Raw genomic sequence first — 21,473 nt, 5'->3', positions numbered from 1 at the left:
AGTGCAATAGAATGAAGTTATAGCAAGGCACCCATGGAAAAAGATGCATGCTAGGAGATACTATCAGCAGAGATTTGGAAATGCAGCATGCCAACCCATGAAATCACTTCTTTGTTTTGAATACAGTATTCACTGCAGTCTTGCACACTGATTGTGAAGGCCAGACACTGATGTCTATGGGAAAAACATAGAGTACTCTGCAAATGAAGGCACAGGGAATGTTTGCTCCCCAGAGGATGCTGACCAAACATGAGCATTCAGGGAATGAGAGACAAAGCAGGCCAGGAGGCACTGAACAGCAAACTTACTGGGCAAGGCACTGCACAAGCACAAAGCAAAGGGAATGTCTGTGTCCTCAGAGATGTTACACCTTGAATAAAGAGCTCAGGAACAAAACATTAAGTGGATTGAGATGGTGGTGAGAGGTTGTAAAACTATAACCGTCATCTGGGCTCTGTTAAATATGTCATAGCTACAACAGGAAAGCAACGTAACTACCCTGAACTATTCATGAATGCTCTACTGTATATTCTCATTGTAATTCAGCAGAACACTTAAGCACCATCCCAAATCCTATCAGCTCCAGCACAGCTTATATCCATGTTACGCAGTGGGTATGCTAACGTACTGCCGTGTAAAAGGAGTGTTAATACAACACAAAATGATGGTTTTAATAAACATACATGAATGAATGCTGTGCTAAGTCTCTTCTGATGGTAAATTTAAGCATAGTGCTTCAGAGATAACACTAACTGTATGGAGAATTTTAATTTAAAGAAGTTATTTTTGAAAGTAATTGATATCAAAAGCATCTCAAGATCCTCAAATCCATTTTTGCTGCTCCATATATAAAAATGGGTGAATGTTCAGGTGATGGAGATCTTCTGGAGTCTTACCAAGTCCTAAAAGAGGCATTAGCAGTTGGCACCACCTGTGCCAACCCAATGCCAGCCAAACTAAATTTCTATCCGGTATTCATGTTACCATCCAGCAACATACGCTGATCACATTAATGATGGAGGGTGAATTATGCCACTGAACATGAACAGTTCACCCTGGGAGCAGCAACTGTGACCAATCTCTCATTACCCTGAGCCCTTAAAATAACATAACAGAGCAGTGGGCATGGGGCTGGGCAGCAGAGTGCCAGAGCAGCACATTCCCAGTGACTGATTTCGGGTGGAGCCACAAGTGGGCTCAGCCCTCAAGTGCATCACATAGTTAAACAATTTCCTTGCTTGCTAGCCCATGTTTTCCCACACATTTGTATGTTATTCATTCACTACAGCTAATCTTAGAGACCAGGAACTTTAACCCCAGCACCACCCCGTCCTAAATTGAGAAAACCTGTTTTCAGGCTTGTCACATTTTCAACAGAAGGAGAATGAGTAACAGGCTCCTTTCTCACTACAAGTATATGCTTTTTCCAACTAAAGACTTTGTCAGGGTTTGTCCATTTAACTTTTTCTGCACTTACTTTAATACAATATGAGATGCAATTATCTCCGTAGTGTTTACAGCATCTGTGCCTTGGGCCATGTTTGCACCTGCAAAGAGCACAATGAAACACATATTAACTCGTAGCTGTTTTCAGCATCATCAAGAGACTTCACATTTTTTCTTGCCTAAAAATACATAAAGTTCTATTTTCCCACCACTCATTCTCCCCATTACCCACCGAAGGGCACTGTGAACTTTTATGATGCTATAAAAGGATAATAAAAACTAACAATACTTGAGTTGTACAGCAAGAAGTGTCTGCATACTTACTTGGAGCCAACCTCTTGCCATGCTAGACATTAAATGCAGAATTAAAGAACAAATTTTCTGCTGTGGTGAACACGGAGAAGTGATGTGAACCTTCTCTGTTCTGTGGTTCTGGAAGGATACTTGATATCTGCATCATTATATCTTTCATACCATTGTAAGGTTCACTGGAGGGCAATGCAGAACATACAAATGCAGAGATGCCCTGTGAGACTTCTCTCAATTACAAGCCTTCCACTTCCATGCTATTGCTCCTACTATATAGATTTTTATGTAGCCCTGACTTCAGACTGAGAATTTGACCTTGAGCATTTAAAAGAGCCTGGCTTGGGATAGTGGGATGCATGGACTGTACAGTTGTTAGCCCTGCATTATGTAGAATTACAAGAAGTAATGTCATACCAGGTCTGAACATTATATTTTCCTATAGCCAAGTATTTAAGTTTCAATGCAAAATAAATGACACAATTTATATACTGTGTCAAATATGCTGGAAGTTCTGAATCATGTACTATAAAGTGTAATGGCCATAAATCATCTGTGAGGTCAGTTTATGCAGCAAAAATTGTAATGAGAATGTGATCAGGTTACAGGCATTTAGACTCAATTATACTGAAAAGAACCATATGGAGGAGAAACCTGGGAGAGCAGTAGGACTAAAATCTGAAAGTTTTCTCAATGTCTGAGTTGGGAACTGAAAAACCTTAAAGCAAAAATGCTCTTCACCCACAGATCCTTGTATTTAATGAACAGCGGAGGAGCTATGAGCTATCTCTAGCAAATTGAACAAGAGGTATTTAAGACAAAATGGGTATAAGCAACTCAGCTAAAAGGATCTGCATAAAGCTGGAGCTGCCTTCTCCTTGGAGGTCTTTTGTTATCTGAAACAGTTGTGCCTGAAAAGCCACTGCTGACTTTGAGAACACAATGCACTTGGAAGAGCTGTTTCTCTCCTGCGTGCCAGCAGGTAAAGGTCTGGTCATAAAACTGCTCATGGAGATGCCAATGGCAGTGAAGATTGATAGCTGTGGTATGAACAGATCCCATCTTTTTTTTCACCTTCCCTGTAAACCAATGTCACTTTGTGGTACCCAACATACCTGAAGCTGACAAATGAAGCACAGCAGAAGTACATCACCTGAACTGAAAATCTACCTGATGTAATTTCTTCAAGCTCATACTAAAGAGCAATAATCTGTACCATGTAGACCAGGAGTGAGCCTAACTACCCTAACTTCAGCTGTCTAGCTCTAAACTTGTGCAAAACAGTTTCAGACTCACTCTTTTACTTTACAATTGCTGACAGTGGAGGCAGGCCACACGCTATCAATCGCGTTCTCAGGCAGCTCCTGCTATTCAATACAGGAATGTAGCTCCCCAAAATGATGCTACAGTGACTTATGGTGACCTAAGGTCTGCTGCTGTGCAATTTCCCCTCCTTAGTATCACCACAAGCACCAGCAGAACCCCACCATGAGCTGGTTTTGCTGAAAACCGCAGACAAAGCAAGCACCACTGCAACTCAGAATTGTCTGAGTTTACCTTCCCTCATTAGACAAGTGCACATTGCAAGTCACTGCTATGACATAAATGTCTTAAATTTTGCTTTTACTAGAGTTCATCATTGCCAACTACCCAGTAACAACGAAATGCAAACCACTTAAATGCAAAGCAAAAGTATCATAAAGCATTGTCAAATAGAATGTAACAAAGCACTAAAGTGACCTAATTAAAGAATGATTCTTTCTGTTCTGTTTGTTTGCTGTTTTCTTTGACTCACACTTTGTCCATGAGCTTTTTTGTCAGAGCCAGTATGTTCATCCGCTGCGATACTTTTTCACAGGGCTTTATCTTTCTATCTGTTTTTGAAAATGCTGCTTCAGGTGAAAACGAATGAGTGGGGATTTCTTCTTTCCCTACAATGAACCTGAGAGAAAAAACAAAACAACCATTACATAAATAACTCAAAGAAATACGTAAAGTCCAGTTAAGCCTCCAAGTGTTTAAGACAAGCTTGAGGTTGCCCACAGGGCTGCACCCTATACAGCTGCCAAACGTTGTATCTCTGCAAAGATCACTCCGCTGACACATATTTAAACATCAAATAATGGTCACAATTGGTGCCAGGAATGTTTTAAAGCTAGGAACAAAAATATTACTGGGGAAATACACCTCACATACAAAGGACAAACACAAGTAAGAAAATCAGAAGGGCACATGAAATGTCTCCATTCTCTGCAGCAAAATGGGGTTACATAAAGCCTGACAATTACTGTAATATTTTCATAAAATATCTGTTTTTTAAAATCTTCAGAATGTTTTTGCTCCCACCAAGAGCATCAGCTCTGTTTTGTTTGGCTTCATCTTCAGCCCTCCTTCGTCACCCAGAAGTTGATATTGTCAATACACTGGTTCACCTTAGGTGTAGAATTACTGCGTACCAAGGGCAGTGGAGGACACCATGGCAAGATGTTTCCAAACACTCTGCACTATAATGGAAGTTACACTGTGTTAGTCTTGCTGAGGGTGATGAAGGTATAAAAGCTTTGTCATTCAGTATGTGACTGAACTGGTGATGTCAGATCTTTCTGCATGTTGATACAGGACTGTTTTCATTTCTGGACTACAGACTGTACTATTTAACCATTGGCACCTTCTATCAAACGTGGCTGTTTCATAGCTGTAAATGTTGTATTTCCCACTACCAACAACAGCAAATCTGTCTTGCTTGACTTCAGCTCTTTTCTTCCAGTACCTAAAGAGGGCTGACAAGAAAGCTGGAGAGGGACTTTTTACAAGGGCCTGTAGGGACAGGACAAGGAGGGGTGGCTTTAAACTGACAGAGAGACTGAGATTAGATACAAGGATTAAATTCTTCCCTGTGAGCGTGCTGAGGCACTGGCACAGGGTGCCCAGAGAAGCTGTGGCTGCCCAATCTCTGGCAGTGTTCAAGGCCAGGCTGGATGGGGCTTGGAGCAACCTGGTCTAGTGCAAGGTGTCCCTGCATGGAACATGAACTGGATGAGCTTTAGGGTCCTTTCCAGCCTAAACCATTCTGTGATCTGAGTGGCAGACAGGTGGCAGAGTATGTGAGGGAAAGGGAAGAATAACGTGTCTTTGTACTTTTGACTCAAGACACAAAGATGGGAGAACTTCATACAACTACAACAGAGTAACGCCAGAGGATCACATCACAAAGTAAATTCTAGGAGAGCCTGGAGCATGACAATAGACACAAGGTTTAGTTACATGATGAGGATATCTCAAACCATGGTAGGAACCCATGCTTTATCTGGATGCTGATTACAGAACTATCTTTGTAGTCATTAAACATCTTGTAAATGCAGCAAATAAACTCCAGGTCAAAACAGGGAGCCATTTATATCAGGAACCCCACTCTTAGAAATACTAACACTCCTTCAAAAGCAAGCAACCACACTGTCTGCAGTTCCTTTAATGATGGTCCCAAATATATCCTTCTCTTGCCAGAGAGAAATCCTCTGGGAGAGATTCCTCTCTTTCCTATTTCTTAGGAATACTCTTCTCACACAGCTGCCACCATGCAGGATTCCTCCAAATCTTCACTGTAAATTATGTACTCACAGAATCCATACTTACTTTAGTGCAGAGTATGTAAATCCTTTCAAGCCATCTTTGCATCTGAAAGATAAAAGGAACAGGTTTTTCTATAACAGGGTGCTTGCAATATAAAGTGTTCTAGATTAAGCATTGCATAAAAGGGCTGTGGATGAACACTAGCTCTTATTAACAGAAAACACTATGCCTGTAACAACTCTGCGGCTATCACTGACTCCACAGTTGTCACCACAGCCTTGGGACATCTCAGAAACAAAGGGCACAGCATACAAATGTCAGTGCTTCTCTCTTTTAGCCAAACCAAGCGTGGAGACATTTTTAAAGGATGGTGACAGAACCACTGGGGTGACAGTGGAAGATTTCATCAGACGAAGAATCACTGCTTTATGGAAAAGAAGTCAGGATGAGTTTTACGAAACAGAAATGTTAATGCAAGGAGAGAAAAGAGCGTTGGACCTCGACAAAATACCCACCCTCCTGTGGAGAGCTGCAAGCAATAGTTATTCTGACTTTGAGATAACTTGTTCTACTTTGTACAGCACTGATCTCTACAGCTCATTACTTTAAGAAGACTCTCAATGTCCCGGTCTTTCAATTATATAGTGGTTATGCTGATTCTGAGCATGACTGTATATATACTTCCTTATAGACTACCGGGTTCCTTGTGTGAATGATGACCATGGTAAAGAGTCCAAAACTAGCTGTGAAAGATTTAAGTTACTGATTTTTTTGTGCCCTGGGTACACTGGAAGCTTGATTCTTCCTGGTAGACTTCTCAGTGTCATGTAGCAAAGCAAAGAGCAGATGCTTGGGGGTTTGCCCCTTTTCTTTTTATAGACTTGGCAAATACATCATGGTAAAAATGAATTCCTGATAAGAATCCATAAAGCACATAAAGAATGCATAAATCCATAAATCCTGATGAATTCCATAAAGCACAAACTAGTAACTTACCAACTTACGTGTTCTCATGAACACTTCTATTCTAAGACAGGACAAGACAGAGGTTGCAAAGGCTTCTTAAGTGGGAGTGGATGAACGTGACCCTCTGTCTTCTGCCTGCTGAAACCAAGTGGTGCCCATACCCTCCTGAGAGCCCATGACATCATGTCCCACAAGGCACCATGTGTGGTGAACATGTGCTAACAATGGCTGAATACACACAAACAGCAGAAAGAACACAATGAGACCAAAGATATGCACAGGCCAAGAAAGTCATGATTTCTCCTGTCAGGCAAGCTCTGGTAAGATGCAACAGCTTTAAAAGCTTCTGGGAAGGTCTTCCCAAGGGTATGGCCTTCCACATGTGTGTTTGTAAGGACTTGGTTTTATCACCATGTGCACAGTGCTAAATGAGTATCAGATAGTTTCACACAGCACTAAATAATTCATCTTAAAAGAGTTTCTCTTTTAAAATGAATGTACCCGAAATATTGCTCATGTATATGATGTACATGGGGTTCAGGGTAAACACATGCACATAAAATTGCTCACTGTATCTTTAATTAACATAGAAGTTTGTAACCACGACTATGCAAACATTTTACTTTTTATGATTCTTTCCCTATGGAATTCACAAGCTGAAAATTACCCTAATATTTTTACAGGAAGATGGACTGAAAGATGAATTGAAACAATTGGTGACTGACGGACCAGAACAAATGAAACCATCTTTGCCCATAGATCACAGCGAATCACTGGCACATACACCCGCTCTACCCACAGAACCGTGGTCCAGTATCAGCAGTTTGATTTTAAACTCACAAGTGACTGTAAGTTAATGCCCTTTGAGTTAAGGGAGGTCAACACATTATGTCTACAAGCTGACAGCTCAATAGGCCCTTTTCTTCCCAGTAAATTAAAACCATGCACGAACTGAAATGCAAACACACACAGGAGTGTTTCTAGAACAATACTGAAGCAGAAAAGTAGTTACAGTATGAGCTTAATGATGCTTTTGCCTTAATCATTCCAACCCAACTGCACTTCTAGCTGCAAGTGTTCAATTATTCCTTTATCACACCACCAGATGTCCCTACCCAACTACTGCTGGAACTGACCTGACCTGACTGATGCTCTCTTACGATTCCTTTTGCTATGAACTGTCCTCAAATCCTCACTCAAAGCTCTTCTTCACTAATAATGTAAATAAGAAGACATCTGAATGGTCAATAGAGCAAACAGCACTCCAACCTCCTGCTCTTTACTCCCCAAAACACAAAAAAGATTTCTAATGCCTCTTCTAATTACATGATTGTAGTCAATTCTACACAGTAAGTACTGAGTGTATTGGGATTTTATCAGTTGTTCTTACTTACTATTTATTATTCTATACAGTTATAGAGCTACAGCTATGAATCTCCTGCAAAATGCACTGAGGTTAAACACACAAGTTCAACATGTAAATAAGGCCAAATTCACCATTGTTTTTTTCCCATTAGCTTCCTATTTTTTTTTAATTATAACACAGTATGAAAGTGCAATTTACGTTCTTCAATAGAGCTCAATTCATGCTGCTTGCTGTCTCCAATGACTTGTGCAAAGCTATTTTGCAAAACTAATGGGTATGTGGAAATAGTGAGTATTAGTGGTTTCAAAAATAGGAGTCCTTGAGAAACAATACTTTGGATCAAGAGCAATTTGCACTGTAACTTTCCTTTCTCTGACTTGGCAGTTTTGCTCTTACAAAGGAAGCAGCAAAACAAGAACAGAACTAGAAATTGAAGGTTTGGCTTTACATCATCAATACCGTATATTTAAAGGTTTCAAAATACTTGTTTAAAGATTGAAATTGCCTTATTCATTCACTCAGTGGATACACAAAAAAACCCTCCACACTGACTCCAAACACGCTTCTTTTGGGGGGGACACAACAGAACCCTACACAGGGACAGCACACAGACGCCAGCCACATACTCAGTGACTGGCCCCGACAGTGAGCGCTGAGGCACAATGCAAGCTGCACATGGCACGTTTCATGAACACCTGGCTGCTAATAACTGAACTAAGACTAATGATTTGCTTCATACAGCCACTAATTGGTAATAATAATGCCACCACTAATTGGTAATAATAACTTTTACTCAATGCTTCATTGCTCAAGGGGTGAAAAAGTCTGCACTCTGCTGCTGACCCCTGCGAGCTATTCAAGCTGCAAATGAGCACAGTAAAATGCATTACATGTGCCCAGCGCTGCAGATACCCCTGAGACAGAGAAGTTTCAACACTGTGTTATAAGCTTGTTTTTAGGGTTATTTAGGGGATTATTTAACCCAGAAGGTCTGAGATAAAGGGTGAGCTGTATGCCGTTTGGGGTGCTCACCATAGCTCACCTTTGCCACCATTCCCACCACCCTGAACAGCCTAGGGACCAAATCCCAAGCTGCAAGAGGGCAGCGTGGAGTTTGATTTATTTGCCCAGAGAGCAATAATTTAAATGGCACATAATCTGGTTCCATTTTCCCATCACAGAGGAATTTGTCCCTGGTACAAAGCCAATGGCACTAGCGACTCTGTCAGTTGTCCCCACTAGACACCTTGTACCTGATGCCACAGCAGAAATGCTCTGCTCCAGCTCCGTTTTGGCCAGAGCCACGGCTGGAGCTGGAGAAGCAGAAGAATCAAGGAGCCATAGCAATAAATTTGGGTTCTCCAAATCCCCCTCCTGGGACAATTTTGGCTCATGAGCAAATAGGGTCGATTTTAATCGTACGTATTTATAACTTAGGGCCACACACATTTATTTTTTCATACAGAAAACAGCAGAAGTGGAATAAAGCCAAAGCTTGATGCTAACTATACTACAAGACATGCATGAACTCTATTTTTGTTTGTGTATGTAAAGAGGTGCTGTACATGAGTTTACGCTCTCCCTCCATCCTGTGGGAAGGAGGAGTTCCCACACTGAACTGTAAGGCTGGATGCCAGCAGTTATGTTTTGGGCTTTCTTATTAGTATGTCTTCCCCTAACTCTTGTCAAGATTTTCTCCGTGACTAACTCCTATACCCTTCACAAGAAGCCTTCTGAAGAAACAAATCATTTTTCACCCATGGAAAGGGTAAGGAGAAAGCAGCTCCAAGCAACATGTGCCATGTTTAACAACATCCCATATTGCTTATGTTATCCTTCAGGGTAAAAGTAAATTAGAAACTCCTATATGCAGAGCTCTCATTCTGGCCACGTGGGAAGGGAACACTGCAAGCACAGGGCATGTGTTGGCATATTACTGCAGCACATCTGCTTGTAAACACTGGCCGGGGGGGACCACGTTTCCGAGTTGTGGTGTCTTGTTTAATGGGGCAGGGAGGATCAGAGTGATGAAATGTGACTGTGTCTGAACACGCCAGCTACATCCCTCGCTATTAAATCCCTTGTTACTAGGAATTAAGGGCTACCTAAGCTCTTTTGTGAGCTGTGCTGAACCCCAGAGGATAATCCACTTTCTGTTTTAAGCTACCCAGGGAGGTTACTATACCTTCCTCCTCCTGTTTTTCTGTCCGTTATTCCTTGTCTTAGAGTCATTGAATGGTTTGGGTTGGAAGGGACCTTAAAGATCCATCTAGTTCCAGCCCCTTGCCATGGGCAGGAACACCAGTCTTCTTCTTCTCCCCAGTCTTAGAAGTCATCAGCAACTATCCTTTTTCTGAGCTGTCTTCTGTATTCATCTCTCTTGTTTTCCATCTCCTCTTTTTGCTCCTTCTTCCTGCACGATGAACTCCTATTTTGTATTTCCTCTCCACCTGTCCTCTAAATGCTATTCTCAAAAGCTCATTTCTTTTTGTAATAATAAACATGTTTCCCAAACCTCCTCATGGTCTGACACGTTCCACCGTGTTAATCATAGAATCACAGAATAGTTAGGGTGGGAAAGGACATTAAGATCATTCAGTTCCAATCAAGTGGGTTATGACTACGAGATTTAAAGTACAGATTAATCACCACTGAAAACCAGGATTATAAAGAACTTCAAGAGTCAGGGGCACACACTTACTCATTCTGAATCACAGAAGGATTAGTTCAAGCTCAGTTCTAAGTTGTTTTCAACTATCTAAACAGGAAAAAATGGTAAGATTCATGGGTTGAGGTAAAGACACTTTAATTACAGCCACGTCAACTAATTGCCTTTTTTTGGTATCTTATTAAATACATTAAAACTTGCATATCTCACAAAGATAACTCAACCCAAAAGGAAATTTCAAACTAAGTTACGGTATCCTGTACAGACACGCAAACATTTCTGTCCACCCATCCACATGGAAATGTAGCTCTTAGGAGACACCAACCAGCCATTGTATCAAGGCACCTGGAAATGCATAGAGCAGAAAGAAAATGTCCATGCACCAGCTGGAATTAACTTCAACATTTCCCCCAATACCAAACTTAAGCCCTTCCTTCATGATGTCTCCATATCCCAACTTTTCCCATTTGGAATAAACACCTGCTTTCCTCGTTCTTCCACTTTGCCAGGACTGGGAAAACTGATGGAAAACCTCTTCTTGCCCTCCTCTCACCAAGCGCCAGGAAGGAGGCCCCACCAATGTCGGACCACAAAACCCCAGGAGAACCAGCAACAGCTACAGGCAGAGAACTGCCACCACCACACAACAGCCACTTCCTCCAAGGCTTGACAGGATCATGAGGCACAACTTGTGACTTGTTCAGAGGAAATACAGAGCCAAATTTAAGGGAAAACAGGATTTACAGCCAGATTCTCTCTCCTCTGAATTTCATTTTTTTTGGATTAAGCATTTATTTATTTTTATCTTTCCTCATAGGTCTTACCTATTCTACCCAGGGCTATGGAAAAAATACAGGGAGCAATTATAAGAACAGAGCCTCATCTTGTACTTTACAGTAGTGTTTAGAAGACATGTCAGAGTTCAGACTGAAAATAACTGAAGTCAGAAGAGTTGCAGTGGAAACTCTTACAAAAACCATACTTCAAACTATCAAACGTGCAATGCAGCTGGGATCAAAATGCAATGAGAAGTCTCCTTGCTTGTGGTTCCAAATCAGACTGATAGTTTAGCTTTTGTGTCTTAACTGTGTTTGAAGTATAAAGTGATCTTCTGAAAAGGCTCCTTTTTTTGTAACAATTATGAACAGGAAATATAAATCTGTATTTTAAGAAATAGCAAATGAACAAAGAAAAAGCATGTAGGGACCACATTCAAAGAGAAGGGTGAAAGAAGCACAGTAAAGGATGCGCATTATTTGTTTCTAGACCTATACTGAATACATCATTTACAATACTTGGAAAGAAAGGGTGAATGGAGATGGCAAACAGTGTAGTCAACAGTAAACTATGGTCCCATTGAGGAGCTTTCATGTAAATCCAGGGAATTACATTTTTGAAGAAAAATTCTGAAATTCTGGCAAGAATGTGACACCGCAATTGCAAAGAAAGCTGTTTGTACTGAGGTTAAATCACAATACTGGATTCAGAGCTGGAAACCAAAGCTGTTCTCCATCAGCATCTGACTGGTAATCAAGTTTTGTGTGTTATTGCCAAATATGAAATCAGATTTCTAGTGATGTTAGTTATTCTGCTACTTACAACGCCCTCGTTTCTTCAGAGAGAAGTGCTTCCTGAAATGTGCATTTCTAAGTGTGAGTTCACTCAACAGATCTTAAAAACGGAGAAATAATTATTTCTTAACATTTTAGCTAGATGCAGCCCTTCCATGTCTTTGTGTAGCAACAACGCAGTGCTGCGGGCGCAGGAGCAGCAACTGAGTCATTGAGATGGCCACATTCCCTTCCCAAAACCCTTCATCAAAGCTCCTGCCTCACACAGCTAACAGAAAAAAGCCAACATCAATTAAAAGAGCTGACTGAACAATTGAGTTAAGGATCTATCTGCTTAGTTCAACTGGTTTACTGAAGTTTGGAAAGTGATGTCATTTTTCCACTACCCAATGTTAACCTTTTTTTCACATGAGTTTTATCAATGGTGGCTTCTGCAGCAGTTCTGTCTTAGAGACCTATGCCAAATCCTCCTCTGGCTTGTTCTACTGGCTCTCTGCAATTGGGGAAACAAAATAAAGGAAACAAAATGAGGAAAAAAAAGGGGAAAAAAAGGAAGCTGAGGTTGCTGGAACTGTTTCTGTAAACATACCTTGTGCTATTTGAAGGTGATTCAAACTTTCAGTGAGCTAAACCTCTCTCACAGAGGTTGACTGATGAAAACATGCAACAGAAACGGGTACAGCATTTGCTTTCCCATAATTGGGTTTGAGGGGAATGTTTGGCTGTTTGCTTTGCTTCAACTTGGGGAAAATATGATTATGAGGAGATAAATCATTTCTATTTTTATATTATATTACTTGTATCTCTGACATTTAATAAAATGACATCTATAATTAGAATAAACTTATAATGAAATGGAAAGCTATAGAAAGACTTTAAAGACATCAGCAATCATTCTGTATATGCCCAGGCCTTTGCTGTGTCAGGTTAAAGACTGGAGATGATAGGTGCCATTTTTATCACTGTAATTCACTGACTTGAGGTGGGATCTTCACTATGCTACTAAAAATAAATTGTCTATAGTGCAGAACATTGCTGAAATCAGGGAGACTCTTGCAATCAAGTATTGAGCCATAAGCATTAGGACAGCATCAGCCGGTTGCTACACTCAAGCTAAATGACCATGTTGCAATGTTTGTTGAAACTTGAACTTTTACTTTTGGCTATATAACATTTCTTTATGGGACTGCCCTGTGCAGATTTACCTGCTTACCTGGAGTTTACATTTACACACAGATCTCCGGCATGGTGAGGCACTGGAATGGGTTGCCCAGGGAAGTTGTGAATGCTCCATCCCTGGCGGTGTTCAAGGGCAGGTTGGACAGAGCCTTGGGTGACATGGTTTAGTGTGAGGTGTCCCTGCCCATGGCAGGGGGGTGGCACTGGATGATCTTAAGGTGCTTTCCAACCCTAACTATTCTATCATTCCATGATGCTGCGGTGCGCAGACATGCCACTGAGGTTCGTAAGTATCACAGGAGATCTTGAAAATACATTCAAATCTCAAAGCTGTGCTTAAGAACCACAGAGTGAATGAAGTATTTCTGCACAACCTCTGAAAACACTATTTTGAGAACTAAATTCCTGTGCTACCACAGAAATTCATTCCAGAGCAATTCCCTTGCTGGCTCACACTGTAGCAAGGGACCAAACTGTACTCTGACAGTTTTACTTTAAATTGCTACTTTAAGTGCTGTTAAAACAGACCGTATTTTTAGTGCTTCACACCCAGGTATAGTATTTGAAATAGAAAGCTGCAACACTGAAAAGTTCACAGACTGGTCATGAAACTTGAAGTGACACAACACAAAGCCCAAGCCTATAGGTTGGAAAGGGGAAACGTCACCTCTGCAATGGACTTCTGGTCCTTTCTTCTTCTAATAACCACATGAATGTGGCCTCTGAACATCTATAATGATCCCAATATTGATTCTTTATACAACTTAATACAAAAATGGCATACTCCATACCCTGAACATGTGCAATCACTCAGATAAAACAGAAAATCTCCCCAAAAATATGAGGAAGAAAGAAACACGGAATAGTTTCTGCAATTTATTAATTTAACCCAGTGAAAGAACATGGTATTTACGAAAAATAACCTTTCAAAAATGATTGCTGGGGAGTTAACCATGGCTGATATCATTGTTTATGAGACCAATAAAACCTCCCACAACTATTTCACTCTGCAAATACACCTGGGCATTCACAACTGTTATGCAGAGACAGTGTCAAAGCCCAACCAACTCTTACTGCTATAGTGAGTGTGCCATCGTGTGTCTCCATCACAGTGTCCAAGCTCTTGGGTTGACTGGGTTTAACCAAATTATCAACTTTACCTGATTTTCACAGTGTAATTTCTAGCATGTCCAAAATGCAAAGCATGAACACGTGTATTGAATCAAGGAAATCATAAAAGTCCAGTGCATACATGTTGGCAACCCTAGTGATTCTGTGAATACATAAGGAACTTCGGGGCGGGGGCACTGTGGTGGGGTTTTGAGGTCAGAGATAGCTGAGATAGAAAACACATGACACTACACTTGGAAGCCAGAATTTAGATGTTCAAAATGTTAAACTATATGGCAAGGTAAATAAGACACTGACAAAATAGAAACAAGCCATCCATAAATACTGATGAACATCATCTAAATGAAGCCATGCCAGAAGCTGTAAGGTAGAGCCAAAGGTTGTTTTAGCTCTACAAGTCAAAGTTTGAATCCAAACCATTTGCATGTGCAAACATATCACCAAAGTCACAGAGTAATAATATCAGAAAATCCTTGATGACTTGACTCATTTTTAGTCAATAAACAGCTTGATAAACTTGATAAAGCACAGCCATCATCAAACTCTGCATCTTTGTGGTTGCCACTGCTCCAGAAACAGACAACAAGAAATACATTCAAGTTCCCAAGTAATACATATAACAAAAAGCACAAATATGAGAACCTTTTCTTTCCATACTTTTTTTTTTTTGTTTTCTTGAAATGTATCAAGTATGGGGTCCATTTCTAGGGGAAGTTATTACTGCAAGGACAGGATCTTCTCTTTACTGTTATCAAGGAAGGCTGTCAGATGCCCTACAACTATGACACTGGGGTGTCTTGATACTGAAAACATTCTGACTTCAGTTCCCCTGAACCAGTCCTGAATGCACAGGGGTACATTCACATGATCAAAGCACTCTCATGTGGAGCTATCTATCTACCAAGTTAGCTTGGAACATGTGCTGAAGCACTCCCGTCCATGTCACTGTCATACTTCACCCAGGTGAGTCGGTTTTACCAAAAAGGCAATGATTATACTGATCCTGGAAACTGGGCTGGCACTGCATGGCACTGCTGTGCCATGAAAACCTAACAAGTCAATGGCTATGAACTCGTGTGTCTCCATCATAGATCTCCCTCATACAAAAGTAACATGTCTTCAGAAAATCACAGAAAGTTGGTCTTTTGTAACAGATAAAGCCTAACCATTGCTATTTTGGGGGAAAAAAAACACCCTCTTCAGCCTTAAATTCAGGATAACCATAGGTAACCAGCATAACTAATAGCATACTTGTGTTCACATCTGCTTCCATCAACTACTAAATATGTAGCACAATCTCCATCTTACTGGCAGTAAGTCATCCCAGTTCTAGAGAAGGACAGTTACAGGCTTGATTATGAGCCACCAATGTGACTGCAGCAGTGAAAAAGCGAACGTGACTTTTGGATGCTTCAGACAAGTTATTTCTAGTAAAGACAAAGTTAAACAATAAATACTGTACTGTCTGGGAAAGGAGGAATTAACACAAAACTGCAATTCAACTGGCTTCCTAAGGAGGAAGGCAGCTACTGTGAGAACCAGCATACATAAACAAACACTGCAAACACCTGAAAGTCAATCATGAAGGCACGCCTAACAATCATCTTACCAAAGAAACATCCCCAACAAAACCCCAACCCCTTTTCAACACTGGGTAGCATTTTGCAGCTAGTGATGAAAAGCAGGATGTGTCATGCACTATTGACATGAATTACACTTTGGACCCAAAAGCATGTGACATTTTCTTTTAAAAACAATCCAGGAAACATAACCTAATGAAAGATATCTAGAATGAGCACAGAGTACATGGTTAGACATGAGTAGTGAAAGAGCAGTTATCAACGCCTTCTGACAAACTGGAAGGACGTACTAAGTGGTACTCCACAAGGACCTCTCCTGCATGTCTGCTACTCCATAATTTCAGTAGCGAGAGAGGTGACAGAGCAAAAAAGTGTATGCCTGTTACATCTGCAGATAATACCAAGCAGAAAAGGGATACAAGAGACTGGCTCAGAAAAAAACAGAATGATATTGCATGTGTGTTTCATATATATAGAAACAATCAACTACACAAACACAGGGTTAAGAACTGTGGAGGGTCAAAAAGCAAAAGCTGCTCTGGGATGTAGAAGAAGGCTACAGTGTAGAAAACAATTAATTCTCTTGCCTTATCAGGTTTATCAGCTGAAATACACTGTCTTATGCATCACACTTCAAGGTAGACTTACTTTAAGGGAAACATGTGGCTGCAATCCCAGCAGGTCAAGAAACACAAGGTGTTGGATTGTATTTATAGTCTTCATCTTAAATACAGACAACAAACCCAATGTACTTCATCGTCCCTGAAAATATGAAGTCAAATAAAAATGGTGTGGCAAACAAACTGTCATGTGGCTGCAATCCCAGCAGGTCAAGAAACACAAGGTGTTGGATTGTGTTTGTTGTGCAAAAGTAAAGATCAGTTTTGGAGCTTAACTACATGAGGAAAAAGTAGAGGTGCTGCCCAGTGCCTCTCCGTTACGAGCCAACAGAAGAGGCACAACCAGGTAAATAAATCCATGTGGCCATCATACACACTTGGAGAAGTGACACAACCACCTTAGTTGTGAAACGCAACTGGGGGCCACGTGTAGAAGGGCCAGAAAGCACATCTGCCACTACTTGTGTGCCTGATAAAAGTGTGAAGCCAATAGGAATTAACTGTTCTATTGCCTGTGCCAGGCCCTTTTTCCAAAGTCAACATTTCATAGGAAAATACATCAGCTGTGACTGACAGACCAAGGACTCTGAGCATGCACATGTGGGCTCTGCATGGAGCCATCCAGGTTAGGCAGGCCACTCTTTCTCTCCTTTTCATGCAAGTTTTCCTGTATGGAGTGCTCCAGGGGATATTTTGTCTCAATCTTGCTTCTGATATAAGGCTTTAGTAAGAATAAATAAAACCCCAAGGATCCTCCAGTGACGTGTCCCTTAACTCTATCAGAAGCACCAAGAGGTAGCAACATGTCCCTTTAATTCCATCAGAAGCACCAAGGCATAGCCAACTAAAGGAATATTTTACACATTTTAACAGGAAAGGAGGAAAATCAGTGAACAAAGGATTTGCACCATGAGCTATTCCTTAAGCTCTAACAACTTTCCAGTGAAAACGTCCAGTTTACAGTAATATCCATAATGTTTGGACTCTTTCTGTCAGGGGATTACATCTCTCTATCTCTCCCCAAGCCAGGACATGTCTGTTTTCTAAGTGCACCTGATGCTGACTCATCACAGACTGCCCTGGATGCTGTAAAGCCACGAAAACAGATTAGACAAGGCTGCTTAATTTCTAATTTGCAGTAATTAGATGAAGATGAATCCAAGTTCTAGTGGCATATTCTTGGTGTTCCGTTACTGCTTTAATACACTCATCAATGTTATGTAAACAGTTTTACAAACTTCATATAGCAGATGGCAACTCTTGGACCTGTACCATTTCAAGCGTTTATAATAAAGTTACACAATGTAATTCATACAAAAGCCAAGTGCAGACAAAAAATATTATGGTTTCCAAATTTCACTTGTGATCCAGCAAGTAACTACAGCAATAGCTTTACATTAGTACAGCAACCACAAGTCAACAAAGTTCCGCTTCAGTCAGGCAAGTTATTGTAAAGTATGTGAACCAGGCAGTAGACAGCAGCTGCATGGTCATTCAGCACACCAATTACCTACTGAAGTTTAATCGCATTCATTATTTTCCACTAGCTAGTGGCATACAACATTGCTTAAGAACAGTAGTATTATGTGTGTTTCAGCCCAAATATACTAATAGTTGAAGGTAAAATTGGTCAAAAGATAAGAAGTTAACGTTGTATGAAATCAGGCTACTATATGAATGTGCAGACTCATGGTAAACTTTAAATATATACCCACAGAAGACATGTCTTTAAATGAACTGCTCTCCAACAGGATTTAGGAAACCCAGGGCACTTGTGAAAGGGACAATAAGAACTGTAAGGAATCAAGAGCCGACACTGTCCAAAAAAATGTGAGGAAGCCATGTCTTGAAATGATGTGTTTCACTCTACAACAGTGAGAATAAGGAAAGGATTCATGGAAAGGATTAGGATGCTACAAATCATATGGAACATATGAATAGGAGTCTGTTTCCACGTATCAATAGGGGTTTAATTTCTGAATGAGAAGCTTAAGCAAGGGCACATTCCTTTGTAAAACATCCCACGGGTTTCCTAGAAGACACAGACTTGGTAACATCCTCAGTTCTGATTTTACTCAATCAGTTCTTATAAATCGGTGATGAACATTTCATTTAGTGCTTAAAAGAGGAAAATATCGGCATTAATTTTGAGGAGAATAAGAGAAATAAAGTTCATGATCAGTAGAAAATTAAATACTCTCATTCTACAGAGAAACTTATCAGGAACTGGTTGTAACTCCTCAAAGTTTGCCACTCTGGCTGCTATCTGAAACCAAGATTTCCCAGGGAAAGGAAAAATAATCTTCAAACAGCTGGAACCCATCCTGGAGATAGAAAATAAATCACTTGCAAGTGAATTCCACACTGAAAAGCTCTAATCAGTACTCTATACAACCAACAAAACAAACAAACCCCCGAAGGAACATTAACATCCCTGGTAAATGGTGTCTACTAATTGCAGAGCATCAGGACAGCTACAATGGGAAGGGAGAGACTCACTAGGATTGTCTGATAAATCTACTACCCTCAAACACTCAACACAGTGTTCTTGACCCTGTAGGTCACAACCTTTTGCTCCCAAGTCACTCAGGCAAAGGGGGATAAAGAGGTTTATCCCATTCTATTAAATCCTTGTAATTATTTGTTACGGTTTTAAGTCATCTAGCACTATACACACAGTAATTTGGTGAATCACACATGCCCTTTTCAAATGAAAATACAATAGACAAAATGGTTGCAATTTAAAAACCTTTAAGATAGCCCAAGTTTAATTACTTTCATATTTATCTCCTAAGAACTCCATGTAGTAGACAAATTAGAGTAGACAAATGAGATACAATAGCTTCCAATGATGCCTAAACCAAACAAACGTGAATTATTTCACAATGAAAGGACACTAGAAATTTATCTGAAGTTTAAATCTACAACAAAGATGGGAAAAACACATACTGGGCATGAAAGCCAGGGCACCATCCGAGAGCAGCACAGTCATAAGTAAGTCTTTGAGCAGTCACTTTTCGTTCTCAAATTCCACATCACTAACAGTTTGCTGTCAAATATAATATTTCTTTTATGGTGTAATTTGGCTGAAATCTGCCAAGTGCACTGTATAAAAGTGATTACTTCACCTTATGAATCACTTTTCATCAACATACTTTTAAATGCAGCTGTGAAACTTTTGTTCTAGAGAAAAACAACCATTTTATATTGTTGATTTATCTGTGATGGAGCAAGGGTGGAGTCTGGGGACTTGGGATGTTTTCTTTTTTTGTATTCATGTATTTGTTCAGTGTTTTGAGTCTTAACTATTCCTTTTATAAATTCATTTCAAAACGCACTAAAATATGTGCATTTTTATCTTGCAAAACAACGTTCTATGGCAATCAGTGATGAATGTGTTTCATGATGTGCTTGCAAGAAATTGGCTCATGAGATGCAGTCAAGCGAGTTTGGGGGCGGAAAAAAGTCTCACATCCAGTCTGGAATATCAGAGTTCTGGACATTAGGGAGTACATTTTAGCTAATTCTAGTACTAATGTTGAGGTCTAACCTGCCCTAGAGACATGTCCTCGTCAAAGGCCATGTCTTGCAGCACAGCCAGATGTAGACTCACAGTCTGAAAGGCCAGAATAGCCAATGTCTATCCTACTCATGCCAAATCCAGCCAGAGTAGCTCATTAATTCTTTCCTCATTTTCAGATGCATGCTCTATCCCTATGGGCCAGCAGTAAATATGTGCAAGAAAGTTTAACATATAAGGAGCAGAGGGAAGTTCATTACAAGCAATATGCATCATGAATAGCTCCAGTGAATTCTGAGCTGTTGGAGAAAATGTTCCCAGTGGGCTTTTTTTGTGTGGTCATATAATGTGGACACAATTACACTATTTAAAAGGTCTTCTCTGGAAGGCAATCCTCCAAAAAATGTTGTGTATTGCTATTTTCAGTGCAAGTATTCCAGAGTCAGGAGATTTCTTCAAGCAGTGCTAATGGCTAGGAGGGTCAAGAACCCTGTAGGTACAACCTTGACAAAGCAGCACATGCCTTAGGCTTTGGAGTATTTGTGTGGTCAAGTCACAGAGGCTGCACAGAGCCCTCCTCTCCATTTCTGGGGGGTCATTTTAGCTCTCTTTTGATCAACTCTACCCTTTTATTTTACCTACAATGCACCTCAGGCCTTCCTACGCCTCGCAAATGGGTAACGCACATGTTGCAGAATACCTTTTCTCACGTGGAAGGCACATTAAGACATAAGATGCTCTGCAGTGTTGGCATCAACCAAGACGACTGAGTAAGCCTGCACCTCTGCATTAAACCTACTGGCTTGCCAGGACAGGTTTCCACGTGTTAGAAACCATGAGGAGAAGTGCAAGTACACACATTGGAGTTGCTGGTGCTTTCTATAATGAAGCTGTAGAGACAGACCATGGAGAAAAGGCATCTTCTTTCTTCTCTGATTCATGTTACACTCATGGAGGATACAGATTCTCTTACTGGACATAAACATTGCCCAGCCTGTCCTTTGAGGTTTGTACACAAGGTATTCCTCTTGTCCCACCAATGTGGAGTTTGCATGGTTGAAAACAGTAACTTAACTTTAAAACTGATATCGCAATGATGTTCTGAATTAATTTAAGAATTAACAATATTCATTAACTTGCTCCTCTGACACTTCAAGGTTTTGAAACCAGGTTATTTCCCTGCAAAATACAATTATTCATTCAATGATCAAAATCTGAACTAAGCATTTTGTGAGTTCAGTAAATGATACCTCCCACCACTAAATGTATCTACGGAAATTTTACCTTACGTTTAAATACATGTGAATTATATTCTTTTAAAGATTATTCTTTTAAAGAAAATCACACTCCATCACAGAAGACAACAAGACTGCCCCCCGTTTTCCCTCCCCTGGATCAACACAGGGGAGAGAGTATTCTGCTTTTGTAAGCTCTGTCTTTTATGGCCCCCTGACTAGAAGCAGGGTTTAAAAGGCAGAAAAGGACCTTAGGTGTGCTTTCAACACTGGGTTGAATTTCAATCAGAGAAATTCAACCAGAGAAAGAATTCT

The 21,473-nt window shown here is 40.4% G+C and overlaps 1 protein-coding gene across 1 annotated transcript in view; it reads right to left on the bottom strand.

The window, feature by feature from the left end:
* The window catches only part of TMEM135 (transmembrane protein 135), a 164,863-nt gene that overhangs the window by 13,899 nt on the left and 129,491 nt on the right, over positions 1 to 21,473 (bottom strand). The window contains exons 7-9 of the mRNA XM_061343739.1: positions 5,386 to 5,427; positions 3,548 to 3,694; positions 1,478 to 1,547 (exon numbers count right to left, since the gene is read on the bottom strand). Coding sequence (XP_061199723.1) covers positions 1,478 to 1,547; positions 3,548 to 3,694; positions 5,386 to 5,427 — 259 coding nt within the window. The remainder of the gene's footprint in view (positions 1 to 1,477; positions 1,548 to 3,547; positions 3,695 to 5,385; positions 5,428 to 21,473) is intronic.

Source organism: Neopsephotus bourkii, unplaced genomic scaffold (genome assembly GCF_033783945.1).
Source record: "Neopsephotus bourkii isolate Nb327-2 ecotype Australia unplaced genomic scaffold, CSIRO-AGI_Nbou_v1 NB_1825, whole genome shotgun sequence".
Lineage (NCBI taxonomy): Eukaryota > Metazoa > Chordata > Aves > Psittaciformes > Psittacidae > Neopsephotus > Neopsephotus bourkii.
The sequence above is the reverse complement of the archived record's forward strand: the minus strand, read 5'-3'. Positions and strand labels throughout refer to the sequence as shown.